This window comes from Pezoporus flaviventris, unplaced genomic scaffold (genome assembly GCF_033815535.1).
Source record: "Pezoporus flaviventris isolate CSIRO_AGI_PZ_B2104156 unplaced genomic scaffold, CSIRO_AGI_Pfla_v1 ptg000035l, whole genome shotgun sequence".
In the NCBI taxonomy this organism is placed as follows: Eukaryota; Metazoa; Chordata; class Aves; order Psittaciformes; family Psittacidae; genus Pezoporus; species Pezoporus flaviventris.
Window position 1 is genome coordinate 14,914,157 of NW_026892583.1, and position 15,880 is coordinate 14,930,036.

The window sequence follows — 15,880 nt, forward strand, 5'->3', positions numbered from 1 at the left end:
TATTATAGTAAATATTACTATTATAGTAAATTCAAGCTCCTAAAAACTCTGCCCAGACCTCTTGTCCACCAGTGTGCTTTCCCTTGTTTAGCTCCTGAAGTTTGTTCCTGAAAAGGGTGATGTTGACCTGCTGGAAGAACATAAGCACGAGCTTGACCGCATGGCCAAGGCTGACCGGTTCCTCTTTGAAATGAGCAGGTTAGTGGCCCAGGGAACGTGTGTTTTAGGCAGTGGCTGCACAGACTGGTTATGAAGTGGCTGTTTCATGGAGCTTGGCTGGGAAAGTAAGTAAGCAAGCTCACTGTTTTTCTCATCAAGAAATGAGTAGGCCAAATGGACAAGAGAGCAAGCAAGCTGCTCCCACCCATAAGGATCACTCATGATTCTCCTAAATGAGGGTTGTGCATCCCAGACACGCATCAGCTGGACAGAGCAGGATGGAGGGATGGGGACCAGGATCTTCTGAGAGAGGTGTTGGCTCCCCAGATTATGTCCCAACACATTTCGCCTTTCATCTGGGGACAAAAGCTCATTCTGGCACAACTCTGAAAGACTGCATCATCTGCATCATGACCCAGGTGGAAGGTGCTGTTTGAATGATAACACGATGCTCCTTTCACCTTCATATCCTAATGAATAATCAAGAATGATATATGTAAATTTTGCCCTGCTGTATAGATGAGCCCCACTCCTCATCTCAGGAACGTCTCATCCCTGGGGCTCCTGAGAATTACGAGTTGGAAAGGAAATGTCATTTCTTCCTGCTCCGGGTAGCAGTCATTTAAGGCTTAGAAGTTTTCAGGGATGAGTAAGTAATCTTATCTTTTGCATGCACATCTGCTAGGGGTGCTGGTTTAAAATCTTGAAGCTCCTTATTTAAATCCAAATGGGTATTGAGCTCTTTGAATTGCTTAGCTGAACTTCAAGCAAGTCAGTTGTTCACAAAGTCAGTGAGTTTTATGATCCGAGACTGTACTGGGAGGTCAAAAATAGAAATGCTCCTGTCTTTCCTGAGAAATGCACCAATGAACACTGTGGAGTTGCTGAGTGTCAAAGACAGGCAGGATAGAGCTGTGAAGTTCAGACCTGAGCCCTCGGGGCTGGAAGATGCTCACAATTAGCTTTCCTATCACAGGTCACCTTTCTTCTTCACAGTCTCTTGCCCAAATGTTGCTCCCGTGCCTTCATCTTTTGGAAAGCACAATGTGCTAATGCAAATATTTTCCTTGATTTCCAGCAAGGCTTTTCAGTTTGTCCTGTGGTCTGTAACTAAGTGTGATGTCTTTGTCACCTCTGATTAGTACAGTGACAGTGTAAGCCCATGACCTTGTCTGTGAGCACGTCTCCTGTGGGTCCTTGGTCTAAATGACTTAAATCAGACTGCCATTTGCATACAAGTGAGATCTTGTTCAGCCAAAATACAGCTGGTGTGAGCAGAGCCATCCCAGGAAGGGCCTGGATTGAACTATGTTGGTGGCTTTCCACCCCAGGACATCATTCTGAGGATCTGAAGGTCCAGTTTCATTAGTGCTGTTAGTTGGGAGAGTGAGAGAGACTATGGAATCACACTCTACCTTCCCTGAGATGGGCCCAGGATGGACAGGCACAGGACACATGATACAGAGGATTCCCTGTCTTCTGTCTACCTGGCTGAACACAGTGACTTAAGGGGTAGGGGATAATGGCAACAGGGTCCTGCCAGGTGCAGCGGGCAAATCTCCTCTGCGACTACCCCACCTTCGTTTGTGCCCTTGCATGACTGGTATAAGGCTCTTTAAGTGGAGCCCCACACCTCTAGGTTGGAGGTGTTGCAAAGGTTAAGTCAACCTACGCCCTGCTTCAAAACCACTTCCATAAAGAAAAAAAGACAGGTCATTGTCATAGAAGACTCTCTTCTGTGGGGAATGGAAGGTCCAGTATGCCAACCTGATCCACTTCTTAGGGAAGTCTGCTGCCTCCCTGGGACCTAGGTTAAAGATGTGAAGAGGAAGATTCCTACCCTGGTACGGCCCTTGGATTATTATCCACTATTGGTTTTTTGTGTAGGCAGTGATGAAGTTGCAACAAGAAGTCTAAGGGCAATCGAGAGAAACTTTGAGGCCTTGGGACAGCTGGTTAAGGGATCAGGAGCTCAAGTAGTGTTTTCCTCTATCCTTCCAGTTACAGGGAATGATGAGAGAAGACACAAAGAGCCAGCAGATCAATACCTGGATCCAAGCCTGGTGTCACCACCAGAATTTTGGGGGTTTTGATCATGATCATGTTTACACAACACTAGGCCTGCTGATGACAGATGGGGTACACCTGTCCCAAAGGGTAAAAGGATCTTTGCACAGGAGTTACCAGGGCTCATTGAAAGAGCTATAAACTAGATTTGAAGGGGGAGAGGGATAAAACCAAGCTCACTGGACATAAGCCTTAATGCAGCACATGGATGTTTGAGGGACAGTGTGCTAGTGAGGTCCTTCAGTCTGCCGACTTAGTGGAGGTAGGGGATGGAGATCCATGTGGCAGCAAAGATGCAAGACTTATTGATGTGTTAGAAACCACGTAAGCACCTGAGAATGGTCATGTAGGAATTAGGGCTTATGCCCCCCAAAAGGTGGCAGGATAAATAGCCCAACTGAAATGCACCTACAGCAATGCACCTACGCAGCATGAACAACATACAGGAGGAGCTGGAAGCCATTGTGGAGCAGAAAACCTATGACATAGTTGCCATCATGGTAACATGGTGGGATGATCTGCACAACTGGAGTGCTGCAGTGGGTGGCTATACAGCCTTCAGAAGGGACAGGCAAGGAAAGAGGAGATGGGGTAGCCCTATACGTTAGGGAGTGTTTTGACTGTCTAGAGCTGATGATGATAGGGTTGAGGTTTTGTGGGTGAGAATCAGGGTGAAGGCCAACAAGGCAGATATCATGCTGGGATGAAGAGTCTGACAAAATACTGTATAAGCAGCTGGGAGAAGTCTCACGATCACTGGCCCTTGTTCTCCTGGGGGACTTCAGCTTACCAGATGTCTGCTGGAAATACAACGCAGCAGAGAGAAAAACAGTCTCAGAGGTTCCTGGAGTGTGTAGAAGATAACCTCCTGACCCAGCTGGTGAGCGAGCCCACTAGGGAAGGCACCTCACTTGACCTGTGAGAGGGACCTGTGGGTGATGTGATGGTTGGAGGCCATCTTGATCACAGTCATCAAGAAATGGTAGAATTTTCAATTCTCAGAGAAGTAAGGATATGGGGTCAGCTGAACTGCTACCTTTGACTTCTGAGGGGTGGACTTTGGCCTGGTTAGGAACCTGATTGACAAAATCCCTTGGGGTGCAGTCCTGAAGGGCAAAGGAGTCCAGAAAGGCTGGACATTCTTCAAGAAGGAAATCAGGCTATCCCCATGTGCTAAAAGACAAGCTGGTGGGGAAGAAGACTGGCCTGGCTGAACACAGCTTTGGCTGGAACTTGGGAAAAAAGGGATTGCTTATGACCTTTGGAAGAAGGGGCAGGCAACTTAGGAGCACTACAGGGATGTTGTGAGGTTATGCTGGGAGAAAATCATAAGGGCCAAAGCCCAGCTAGAACTTAATCTAGCTACTGCTGTTAAAAGACAGTAAAAAATGTTTCTATAAATACACAAGGAACAAAAGGAGACTAAGGAGAATCTCCGTGTTTATTTAATGTGGTGGGAACATAGTGGCAAAAGATTAGGAAAAGGCTCAGGTACTTAATGCTTTTTTTGCCTCAGTCTTTGATAGTAAGGCCAGTTGTTCTCACGGTACACTGCCCCTGAGCTTGAAGACAAGGACAGGGAGCAGAATGAAGTTCCCATAATCCAAGGGGAAATAGTCAACAGCCTGCTACACCACTTAGACACACACAAGTCTATGGGGTTGGATGGGATCCATCCAGGGTACTGAGGGAGCTGGCAGAAGTGAACCACTTTCAATCATTTATCAGCAGTCCTGGCTGACAGGGGAGATCACAGTTAACTGGAAGTGAGCAAATGTGATGCCCATCTACAGGAAGGGCTGGAAGGAGTATCTGGGGAACTACAGGTCTGTCAGCCTGGCCTCGGTGCTGGGAGTGTTACGGAGCAGATCATCTTGAGTGCCATCATGTGGCATGTACAGGGCAACCAAGCAATCAGGCCCAGTCAGCAGGGGTTTATAAAGCCAGGTCCAGCCTGACTAACCTGATCTCCTTCTGTGACTAAGTGACCTGCTTAGTGGATGAGGGAAAGGCTGTGCATGTTTTATACCTAGACTCTGACACCATTTCTCACAGCATTCTCCTGGAGAAACTGAGTGTTCAGGGCTTGAACAGGTGTATTCTTCAGTGGGTAAAAAACTGGCTGGATGGCCAAGCCCGAAGAGTGGTGGTGAATGAAGTTAAATCCTATCGTCAGCTGATCACAAGTGGTGTTCCCCAGGGCTCTGTGCTGGGGCCAGTTCTGTTTAATATTGTTATCAGTGAGCTGCATGAGGGGATCCAGAGCAGCCTTGGCAAGTTTGTAGATGACACCAAGTTGTGTGGGAGCATTGATCTGCTTGTGGGTGGACAGGCTGGATCAATGGGCTGTGGCCAGTGGTAAGAGGTTCAACAAGGCAAAGTGCCAGGTCCTGAGTGTGGGTCACAGCAAGCCCGTGCAAAGTTACAGGCTTGGGGAAGAGTAGCTGGGAAGCTGCTTGGCAGAAAAGGACCTGAGGGGGGCTGACTGACTGAGCTGAACATGAACCAGCTTGTGCCCAGGCCAAGGCCAATGGCTTGCTGGTCTGTATCAGAAATAGCCAGCAGGGCCAGGGCAGTGATCATCCCCCTATACTTGGCACTGGTGAGGCTGCACCTTGAATCCTGTGTTCAGTTCTGGGCCCCTCACTACAAGAGAGACATTGAGGTGCTGGAGCAAGTCCAAAGAAGAAGAGCAAAGTTGATGAAAGTCTAGAGCGCAAGTGTTATGAGGAGCAGCTGAGGGAATGCTTAGGTATATGGTTTAGTGGTGAACTTGGCAGTGTTTGGTTAACAGTTGGGCTTGATGATCTTAAAGGTCTTTTCCAACCTAAACAATTCTGATTCTATAGTGGGCCTGTGTCCAGCTGCATCACAAAGCCATTGGGAGCCCAGACTTCATCAGCATCTTTGCTATGGAGTGTTTGTGAAAGAACTGTTTGTTTTATATATGTTTGTATTTTATAGCAATAGGGTATAAAAATGCACTTGTTGAACCTGTTGAATTAAGGATAAATTTAAGGATATGCTTAAGAGCCCACCTCAGTCCACCCCAAGACAGCTGTAGCTTCAGCTTTCATTTTTTCCCATCCCAGCATAGTTTCAGGGAGAATTACGGTCATCATTTTTTAGTCGCTGTGGCCTAAGCGTGCTTTGTAAGCACAGCTGTCAGTAGCAGAGCAACTGAGCTGTGCCTGGAGCAAGCAAAGCTCAACCTGCACCTCTTTTCTTTTTCCAGGATAAACCATTACCAGCAAAGGCTGCAGTCGCTCTACTTCAAGAAGAAGTTTGCAGAGAGAATTGCAGAGGTGAAACCCAAGGTGGAAGGCAAGTGGCCAGACCTGCTGATGGGCTCTTTTGCCAGCACAGGGAATGCTCATCTCATAGAAAGAGCAATCCTCTATGCAAGGGCAAGCCTGGTCTGTGTGGAGGTTGCAGTGACACAGGGGAAGGGAGGGAGTTGGTGGTCACTCTTTGGCCATGAGGAAACTGAAGGGGTTGCTGCAAGACAAGGGGGGCAGTGTGCTTTCATGGCAGGGGCTAATGTCCCACACTTCTCCTCTTTCAGCCATCCGTGCTGGCTCCAAGGCAGTGCTGCAGAGCAGCAGCCTCCAACAGCTGCTGGAGGTGGTTCTGGCCTTTGGGAACTATATGAACAAGGGCCAAAGGGGCAATGCCTTTGGGTTCAAGATCTCCAGCCTCAACAAGATTGCGGATACCAAGTCCAGCATTGACAAGTGAGCAGCTCCTGCCCATGTCTTTGGTATCATCTGTGGGACCCAGGGATGTTGGGGGGGACAGAAGGGCCATCAGTGTTGCCTCTGGGATGTGGGAGGTGGGAGTGTTCCCCTCCCTCTTCCTGCCCTACCTGGCACATCCAGTGATGCAAGCGTCCATTTTTTGAGCAGAGCAGATTCAGAGGGAAGCTGAGCTGCAGATCAGCATGAGGATCGATGGGGCTTTCCCTCCTGAGCTGGCTAAATGGCAGCCAAGGCTGATTAGGAGGATCATCCTCTAAATGCTTTTTTCCCCCTTTGAGAAGCCAAAAGCCATCATGCTGTGGCACAGTGGATACAGAAGGGGTACCAGGGGCTCCTTCTCATGGGAATCCCCTCTGCAGAGCCCCCAACCCCCAAGCTGCCACAGCCATGGCCTGGTTTGCTCTCTCCTGCTGAGACCTCCATGCACAGAGCAAAAGGAGCTGCATCAGATCTCAAACCTGCCTCGTCTCATCTATCAGTAAAGACTATTGAGGATGGGAGCAGTGACGCTTGAGTCACCTCTCCTGGGTCCCTTCTGTGGAGGGCCCTTGCTTGCAGGTACCATGCTTCTCTGCCCTGCGGTTACGCAGAGGGCAGACCCATTCCATGTCTCCAGACAGGCCGCAAGCAGTATCCTTGCAGAAACGCCACAGTAGTTCATGACCAGTGTTGGGATTTATCCAGCATATTTGACTGACCTCTCAACTCCCTGTGGTGCTGCCATGCTGACCTCAACACTCCTCCCTCCTAGGAACATCACTCTTCTGCACTATCTCATCACTATAGTTGAAAAGAAGTATCCCAAAGTTCTCCGCCTGCACGAGGAGCTGCGAGACATCCCACAGGCAGCCAAAGTCAAGTAAGCAGAGATTTAAGTGGTGCTTCGGGAGTGCTGGGAACACCTCTCCCCTCATTTCAGCCTGCCTTTCCATGCACCCTCCCTTGCTTGCGCTCCTGGCCGGATTCTGGCCAGCAGGCTGGGTTGTGTGCTTGCAGCCACATTGGTCTGAGAGCAGCCCTCGACACAGAAGCAAACATCACCTGGTGGCTTTAAATCTCAGCCCTTGCAGCAAAGGCCTGTGAGCCTCCGACCACAAGGGAGGAGAGCTGCTTGGAACAGCCATTTCCTGTTGTTATCTCACCACAGAAGCATTTAATTAATTTCTAATGGTAGGTTAAGTAATCCAGGAGGAAGCGGTTGCGGTGTGGCTGCAGATAAAGGGCAGCTGTTTATCTGTGTGTGGTGGGGAGGCTTTGCCAGCAGCGCAGGCAGGACCAGGCAGTGGTGTAAGAAGCTCACCTGCCACTGGGTCCTTCCTGGCCCTTGTTTCACCACCAACATGGAGCTTCTGGTGTTTGCAACGAGCTTTTAAACCCTGCCTGCTGCCTCGTGACCTGTTTGGAGCAAGTCTCTTTGCCAACAGAGGCCCATGTTCAGCAAAGCCCTTAAACACACGCTGAATTTTTAAAAGCAGGAGGAATCTGTTGTGCTGCAAAGCCCTCAATTATGTGCTGAAGCCCCTCTGAAATCAATGAGTCTCTGTTCTGGTTTTAAAGTTCAGGGGCACCTTACAGGCTTTGCTGCTTAGGGGACCTGAGCAGCAAAGATCACACATTTCTGCAGTCTGCACCTGTTTATGTTAGCTATGGACATGAAAAGGGCCTTGAAACTGCACCTTTGTAGAGAGGGGATGGCAAATATGCACAGAGTTTATGGCAACTTCAAGTTTCAAAGTGCTCTTGTAGCAACAGTGAATTCCCCATGGAAGATGTGTAATGTGCAAACACCCTTGCATTTAAAATATAAAATAATTGTCAGCTATAGGGATTAAATGAAGTGACAGGACAAATCTTGGCGTGCAAGGAGGAGTGTGTGGGGGCTGCACATGTAGGCATTGGCTGAGAACATGTTTGAGCAGGGCATGCTCCTCGCTGCTGAAGGCTCCGGCTTTCTCATGCTCTGCAGCTGTTGTACAGATACACGTATGGGAAAGAAAATGTCTGCATAGAGGGGTTTTTCCTCCCCCTTAAACTTTATCATTGTGCTCTAAACTGGACACCATATGTAATACTTGGGTTTGGTCCAATCTAGAGTGTAACCAAGAAGTTCCTAAAGCACTGGAAAACCCTGAATTCCCCCCAGCCCTGCAGCTGTGAAGCAAAATTGCCGCCTCTGTCAATCCCACTGCTAGTAATGAACTGCTGGAGCACAGGGCTCCCAAAACTGCATTTTCCCAGACTAAACCTGCCAGGAATGCTTGCCTTGTGACCCGATGTCAGCATTTCCAGAGACCCCTGCCCTAGGACAGACACCCCTGGAAGGACGTCAAGCTTGTGGTCATCAAGTCTTTGTGAGAAAGCTTCTCCTCAGATGCAGTGGTAGAAGCCCGTAATCACTTGAACTTGAAGCTCATTAGGGCCTTGAGCTTTGTGTAAACAAAGTCAGAGCCAGATGTGATGATTTATTTTTGTTTCCTCTATATTTGGGTTGTTTCCCTTTTTGCAAGGCTCACTGCTAGGAAGGATGCTTTATGTGGCATTCACCTAACCTTGGTACCCTGAAAAACTCTGCCATGTGCTGTGACAACAAGCCTATTTTATGCTGGCCCTCAAGAGGGGAAGAGAAATCTCTGCCCAGCAAAGCCCTCTCCTGAGCTGTCCTTTTTCTTGGAGAGGTCTGGAGGCTGCTGAGCTTGCTAAGCCTGCGCAGTCCCCTTGATTCAAAATACACAAAAGTGCTTTGCTTTAAAGCACGCAACTGCAGCCACATTCAGATAAGCAGCTGTCCTAACTTAAGAGGCTGTCAGCCCGATTTGCTGCTTGAGACACGCTGCTCTACAAACACGAGGCGATGTATGCAGTGCTGGGGGCTTTTCAGTAGAAAAACATGGTTTAGTTGGTTGGAAAGCAGTAGAATTTGCTGGGGAAGACTGAAAATTAACATCCTGCCATTTCCAACAGCATGACTGAGCTGGAGAAAGAAATAAACACTCTGAGGAGTGGCCTGAGAGCTGTGGAGACTGTAAGTATTACTTTAATCAAATATAGTCCAGCCTGTCTCTGAGCACCTGGGCATCCCTCTTCAAGGAGATAGGCAAGGGAGCTCCCAGCAAAGCTGCTTTTAACTCACATGCTGGAGATCTCTTTGTCTTTCCTCCCTGCCCTGCACATATGCTTGTCTTTCTAGGTCTGTTTTGGCACCAAGTAACAGCCATTTGTGGTTAGGCACATGCATGGTTTACATCTAATATGCCAAGAGAGGTTAAGTAAGTCTAGTGATGATGCCCATATTGGAGCTGTGAGGTACACAGGGGTCTCCCTTTGGCTGTCAAGCTGCAGAGGGCTGGGGCTGAGGCTGGGGAGCACTCTTGCAACCCAGATGGAGTGCTGTTGAAATGGTGAGGTATACCGAAGGATTCACTGTCTTGCTAAATTATGCTGCTTCCACATCTCTCTTTCAGGAGTTAGCCTTCAAAACATACTGTGGGCATGATACTGTAAAACGGTGATCTGTAGTCTTATGCATGACAGGAGGGAGCTGTAGTGGCAATGCAGCCAGTATCCATTGCACTGATGCAGGCACACAGGCCAATGGTATTTGTGTCATTTGTCACCCAGGGCCTGACCAGATTTATGTTTTATTTCCCCAAAGGAGCTGGACTTCCAGAAGTCTCAGGTTCAGCAAACAGGTGACAAGTTTGTGTCTGTTGTCAGCCAATTCATCACATTAGCCAGCTTCAGCTTCTCGGATGTTGAAGATCTTCTGATGGAAGCAAAAGAGCTGGTAAGGTCACCAGTGTCCTTGAGATCTGGGTAGCATCTGAGCCTTTCCTCCGGCCAACAGGGGAGGGATGGTCTCAGCCTTCTCAGAGCACATGCTGTGTGTTAAAATCTCAGATATCTCCCTCATGAGATCATGTGAGTGTCCTGCTGAGGCCCTGACATGAAAAAGGTGCTAGGCTGCTCTTCATGGTGGGTTTAGAGTGGGTGGGTAGGTTTGTTCCTGTCTATCCCCAGGGCCTTTTTCCTGCTACACAACACAACATGCTAGGGGATTGCAGGTCAGGCCAACAGACTGCTTCTGGGGCACAAGATGTGGTGTAGAAAGACATGAGATACCTGTCTTTTGGAAGTGCAAGGCACGGGATAGCCATGGTAGAGTTCTGTCCGTCAGGGGAGGAGATAGTAGGTCGTTTGCAAGGATGTGAGTTTCGGTGAAGAGCTTTCACTCAAGGGCTTGCTTTCCTTTCCATATCTTAAAATGAAAGTATAACAGTTCTGTTGGCTTTAAAGTTAGGAGTGTGGCAGCTGGGGAATCTTGGCCAATGAAGGCTGAAGGTGGCAGGAAAGCACGCTTTTCTGTCTGGTGTTGGTGGAAGGTAAAAATGTAACCAGGACTTCAAGCTTGCCATTGAGGTCAGCCAGAGGCTGACATCAGAAACAACCCAGGCTGCCCAAGTGACCTCACTTCCATAGGACAAAATAACATCCGATGCGTAACTTAATTCTGAGACCAACCCAGCCCTTCTCTCAAGAGAAGAGGGAGAGGAGCTCAGTGGCATGAACTGAGGCCAACTGCAGACCTGGTTAGAGTAGCTACTTAAAAGGTTCACCTTCCCCAGAGTAATGCCTAGGTGAGTGCTTTGCAGCCGTATGCAGTGGCCTATTGCCATGTTGTACTTTTCTCCCTATCACGCTGATTTAAATCATGGCAAAGAGGTGGCTGTTGGCTGACATTTGTGAGTTCCCCTCATTCAGCAAGGAGCCACACAGCTGGTTTCTATTTCCTCCAAGAACAGTCCTCCAGTTTCTCCTCCCTGGCCTGGTCTTCATCTTGATTGAAGTGGCAAGGAGGTAGTCAGCACAGGCCTTTAAAAGAGGTCCCATCCTTGTCCCACTCCATGAGCTACCTCTCCAAAGACAGAAGTAACCAAGTGTCACCACCTCTTTTCCCTGGTTATACCAATGTCCAGTTGGCACTGTCCTTCAGACCATCCACCCATGCTTAGGCATTATGATTGACCACTGCCTTCCTGAGGCCACGGCTAACCCTGGCCACCCTTTTAGACTGTTGATGGTAACCTGGCAGATCTTCCTTGCAGTGAGTTAGGGCTGTGGAGATGGTGACAAATGCTCTTCAAACTGTATTGTTTTCTGCTGATTTGGCTGGATCTGGAGAAAGTCATGGTCCCCAGTGCCCACTGAAGTCCACTGTGAAGTAATGTACAGCTGTTCCCATGGTTATTGGATATGACAGGCTGTGCAAAGTATACCAGCTCTTCACTTTTTAAACACATATCCAGATTCAAATTGTGTTACTGCTTTCTCTTGGGAAAGAAGAAACATCATTGTTTTATAAACTTCATATCCTGTGAGGGAAACATTTGCAGCTTTCCCCATCTCCCCTAAATCTGCTGTAATGTGGCAGAGAATATATTGATGAAAATCAACAAGAATAACCTCAATTCTTTTGACTTATATGGTGGTACCTCTTGGATTCCTCCATGCATCTTGAAGTGCTAAGTCTCTTAAGTAAACAAAGAAATAAAAATGCCATAAATGTCTTTTGAAGAGCCTGGGGCACCCCTGCAAATGAAACTAAATCATACAGGCAGGCTTTAAAAATGTTCCTCTTGGTCTACACAGCAAAATCAAAGCAACTCATAAATCTGTTTGTCCTTTGATTTTGTTTGTCTTTTCTTTTAAGGATGCTTATCATCAGAACTTGCCATCACAATTTTAACAAACTTTCTGTGCACAAAGAGTCTCCTTCAAATTGGAAGTGAAAACAAAGGATGTAAGTCCCGAGGACAACTCATGGGCTCCTTGGGGACTGGGACACATTGGCAGATTGTGGATGTCCTGTCCTGACCTTTGCTACAGCTTCATTCAACTCTCCTACATTTATGGTGTGCAAACAGCACTAAAGGCCAGAAGACTCCCTATTTCCCTACCCAGGATTGTGCCTGAGCCCAGGCAGAAATGTCTTTTAGAAGTTTCACCAACACATTTGGTTTCAATAGCAGAGCATGTGGCAATGATAAATAATACCCCAAAAATACTTCAAAGAAAAACTTAAAAGTCCGAGTTGCCCTTCCCCTGCCGTGTTTACTATTAGTTTTATGTCTTCAGGCCCACAATATTTTGCTTCCTTGTTTTTACTGCTGCTTAGTTAATAAAGTTGAGCTGTGGTGTAGGGAGGTGCAGCAATGCCAGAGGCAAGAAGGGGAGAGGGGGCTCAGGAATGATCCAGGTTGCTCTTACAGGGCCAGCAGGTAAAACATCAGATGATTTATTTCATGTTTAAGTCAAGGTTTGAGGAAGCAAAGCCCTTCTTTCTGCCATGGCTGCTGGAAGTGTTTCTTTATGGTCCATCAGGTCTAAGGCTTCTCATGGGAGGTTTTGCCAGTGTGATGCGTATCTCCAAGGCTAATGGACCCCTGTTTTCTCTCTCCCAGTTTTCCAAGGCTGTGAAGCACTTTGGAGAAGACACAGACAAAATGCAGCCTGACGAGTTCTTCGGCATCTTTGACCAGTTCCTTCAAGCTGTGACTGAGGCCAAGCAAGAGAATGAAAACATGAGGAGGAGGAAGGAGGAGGAGGAGCGCCGGGCACGCATGGAGGCACAGGTGAGCAGACACCTGTTCAGCAGCACCCCTGGGGCACCTGGAGATGGCAACCATATTGCATTGTACCCATGGTGGCCATTGTGGCACAGGAAGCACTGAAGCCTGGGCAGGGAGCTTTTGTGCTTTAGACCCACTGGCTTTTCACTGTTGATTGTTTAATTAATGACCTTGGGTTTGTGAGATGTTGGAGCTAAAACATGCAGCAGAGCTGGTGCTGCCTGTGTGCTGTTGTGACCCAGCAGCAGCAGCCATGATGCTGTGGACCTCAGCCTATGGGTTGTATCAATAACCCTTACCAGCTCTTGCATGCTAAGCACTGGGGTGGGATACCATTCTTGTTTCATGAGTTTGGGGGTCACCATGCATGTGTTGGGCACTCCCACAACCTCATCCATGAGAGTGAGATGTCTCCTTTCCCTCTCTCCATGGCACACAGCTGAAGGAGCAGCGGGAGCGGGAGCGCAAGGCAAGGAAGGCAAAAGAGAGTGGGGAGGAAGGCGGTGAGTTCGATGACCTCGTCTCGGCCCTGCGCTCCGGCGAAGTCTTTGACAAGGACCTGTCCAAACTGAAGCGCAACCGCAAGCGCATCACCAACCAGCTGGCTGACAGCGGCCGTGAGAGGCCCGTCACCAAGCTCAACTTCTGAACAACAAACTGCAACAACAAAGCCCAACAGAAAAATGTGGGTTAGTCTTTTTGAAGTGACGTGGGAGGGGTTCTTCCCATTATACTGCCTTGCAATAGAAAGCGAAACAGTGGCACACTCTTTCTCACCACGGGCAAGTGTGTATGTGTGTATATACTGTGTATATAGTCGGATCGGGAGCATGGATGGAGGTGTGTCGGCAGCCCACCTTGATGGGCACTGCCTCCTCCCCTCCAACCTGCTCTGAAAAGTAGTTCTCCCCATGCACAAGCACAATACCGCATCTGCGGAACAAGAGAGGACCCAACCCAGAGACACCGGTGGTCCCCATGGGCCCGAAAGGCAATGGGAAGCTGCTCTCCTGCCTGGAACGCCCCAGGCCATTTGCAGGGGTCGCCTTGCACACAAGCCAAGTGGTTTAAAGAAGAAAAGAAAAAAATACAAAGTTGACTGAACTTTAATCCATTGGTTGTTTTTTCTTTTCTCGTTGTTGTGATTATTCCAAAAACTTTGCAGATCCGTACTTTCGCGCTGGCTCCTGAGCTTGGCGCCACGGGTGCTCCCAGCAATGCTCTTCCCGTCATCCTTGGGAAATGCTCTTTTTCCTCTTACCACCACCTTACTAAAGGAAAAGTTTACCCCAAAGTGCTTATTGCTCTAATGCCGCACAGATGTATTTATACTTCTACAATGTTTTCTGGCCCAGGACGGTGGGAAAGGTCGGTTCTCAGAGGAGACGAAGAGCATAAACTTGTGTTGTAATTTTTATTCTTCCTTTCTGTTCAATGGGACAAACTGTATCCTCTGTAAAGGTGGGTCAGGACCAAAGGTCTCTGATACACAAAAGGGGCTGGTGCAAAACCCACCAGCTTTCAACAACCTTCTTTTCTCTTTTCCTTATCAGATACACAGAAGCAGTGATGCCAAGAAACGCTCATCTCTTAGCCAGGTCCTTTTTTTGACTGGTTTGCTGTTCATTGTCATTGCAAATTTGTAAGCAGAACTACCTGTCAAATGTCAGTCCAAAAACACGATAAAACAAAATAATAAAAATAATTCAAAGCTCTCAGGGAGTAATAATTTAAGGGTTTAGAAAATTAAGAATTGGAGAATAAAAAGTAGCCACCATTAACATATTAATGTTTCTATTGTTAAATTATACTGAGTATATAGAGGACTGTTACTTTTTACTTTTATTTATTTGTGCTGTGGTTTTTAAGAAAACAAAACAAAACCTTTTTATACCACCAATACTTTTGCGATCCTTTTTTTTTGTTTGTTTGTTCTTTTTCCTGTGGAGAGATGAGTTTGTCCCTGTTGCACTAGATAGTAACACTATTTGAAATAAGGTTGGGTTGGTTGGTTTTTTTTGTCAGATAATCGGTATTACTGGTGGGGTATGGGATGTCAGTTAACTATATGTACTGTATAGCAAAAGTGCTGTTTAAACTAATTTGTATAAAAAGAAATACGGTTCTAAGCACCTGAAGGCCACGGGGTCTGCGTGCTGAGTGAAAGCTGTGAAATCTCTGTCTAACCAGAGTTGTCAAGAGCTATGGTTTTACCATTTTGTTCTTTTCTTCATTGCAACTTTTGACACACTGTAGATTAAAAAAAAAAAAAGACAAAAAAAAAGACAAAGTTCTTTCTGAGTAGCATTTAAAGCAGTAATAAATATAATAAATAAAGCAGGTAAGTGCAAAAACGACGTCCAGCACCTCGTATCCAAGCAGCTGCAAAACCTGCAGATTATGTGCAAAGGTGGAGTTAAGCACTTTGCTTTAAGAAGGAGGGGGAAATAAAAACAAAAGGCAATGATAATACTATTCCTTAACTAAAGTGCCTCTATTTATATTTTTTATTTATGGCTGAAAAAAAAACGGGGCTGATACAATTGAGGGAATGGACTTGGGGGGGGAATTTAAAATATATATTAAAAAAAAAGAAGAAGATAAGGTTAAAAAACAGCAGTCTGGCCTTTGATGGTTTAAGGAATGGTTGGTCACACACGTTGTAATTCGAAAGGCTGTGGGAGTTGCAAAGGGCAATCTCCTCCCGGGGCCCTGGGTGCAGGGCTCGGCCACCAGCACTCAGCCCCGGCTCCTGCCTCCGTGACCCCAATGCCACATCAGGACCTTTCCTGACAGATTTCCTCTTGCCCTTCCAAACCTGTTTGTTGTTTTGGGGTTTTTTAATATTGTTTTACAACAGCCTCGTTACCAGGCTGAGTTTGCCATTTCTTTGTTTTCTTTCAAAAAAATAGAAAAAAGAAAAAAAAATATATCTCTATAAATAAATACGAAGGCTGTGTGCAGGTAATTCCATGTGCCATTGTCGAAAACTACTTTTAGATTGGTGCTGGTGTAAGTAGCCATTCTTTCCTCTTTGGTGTGTATTTTAAAGATGATTTTTTTTTTTAATAATGCCAAAAAAAATCCATAACAATTTGTAAACTGAAGTATATGTCTTGGACCTTATTAGCTTTGTAGTGACCAAGGTAGTCTGTTAGGTGCAAGGATGTTAGTAGTCTTAGCTAGTGGGAAATGCTGTGTAATGTTATGAGACTGTACATTTTCTAAGATGGCAATATGCAATAAAGAAAAACAATTTCAGTGAGTGTA

At 46.9% G+C, this 15,880-nt stretch overlaps 1 protein-coding gene across 1 annotated transcript in view; it reads left to right on the top strand.

Moving 5' to 3' along the window:
• DAAM1 (dishevelled associated activator of morphogenesis 1) overlaps positions 1 to 15,880 on the top strand; it is an 81,735-nt gene extending 65,855 nt beyond the window's left edge. Inside the window, exons 20-27 of the mRNA XM_061462721.1 lie at positions 92 to 198; positions 5,462 to 5,550; positions 5,792 to 5,960; positions 6,736 to 6,843; positions 8,946 to 9,006; positions 9,637 to 9,768; positions 12,443 to 12,613; positions 13,050 to 15,880. Coding sequence (XP_061318705.1) covers positions 92 to 198; positions 5,462 to 5,550; positions 5,792 to 5,960; positions 6,736 to 6,843; positions 8,946 to 9,006; positions 9,637 to 9,768; positions 12,443 to 12,613; positions 13,050 to 13,259 — 1,047 coding nt within the window. The 3' untranslated portion in view covers positions 13,260 to 15,880. The remainder of the gene's footprint in view (positions 1 to 91; positions 199 to 5,461; positions 5,551 to 5,791; positions 5,961 to 6,735; positions 6,844 to 8,945; positions 9,007 to 9,636; positions 9,769 to 12,442; positions 12,614 to 13,049) is intronic.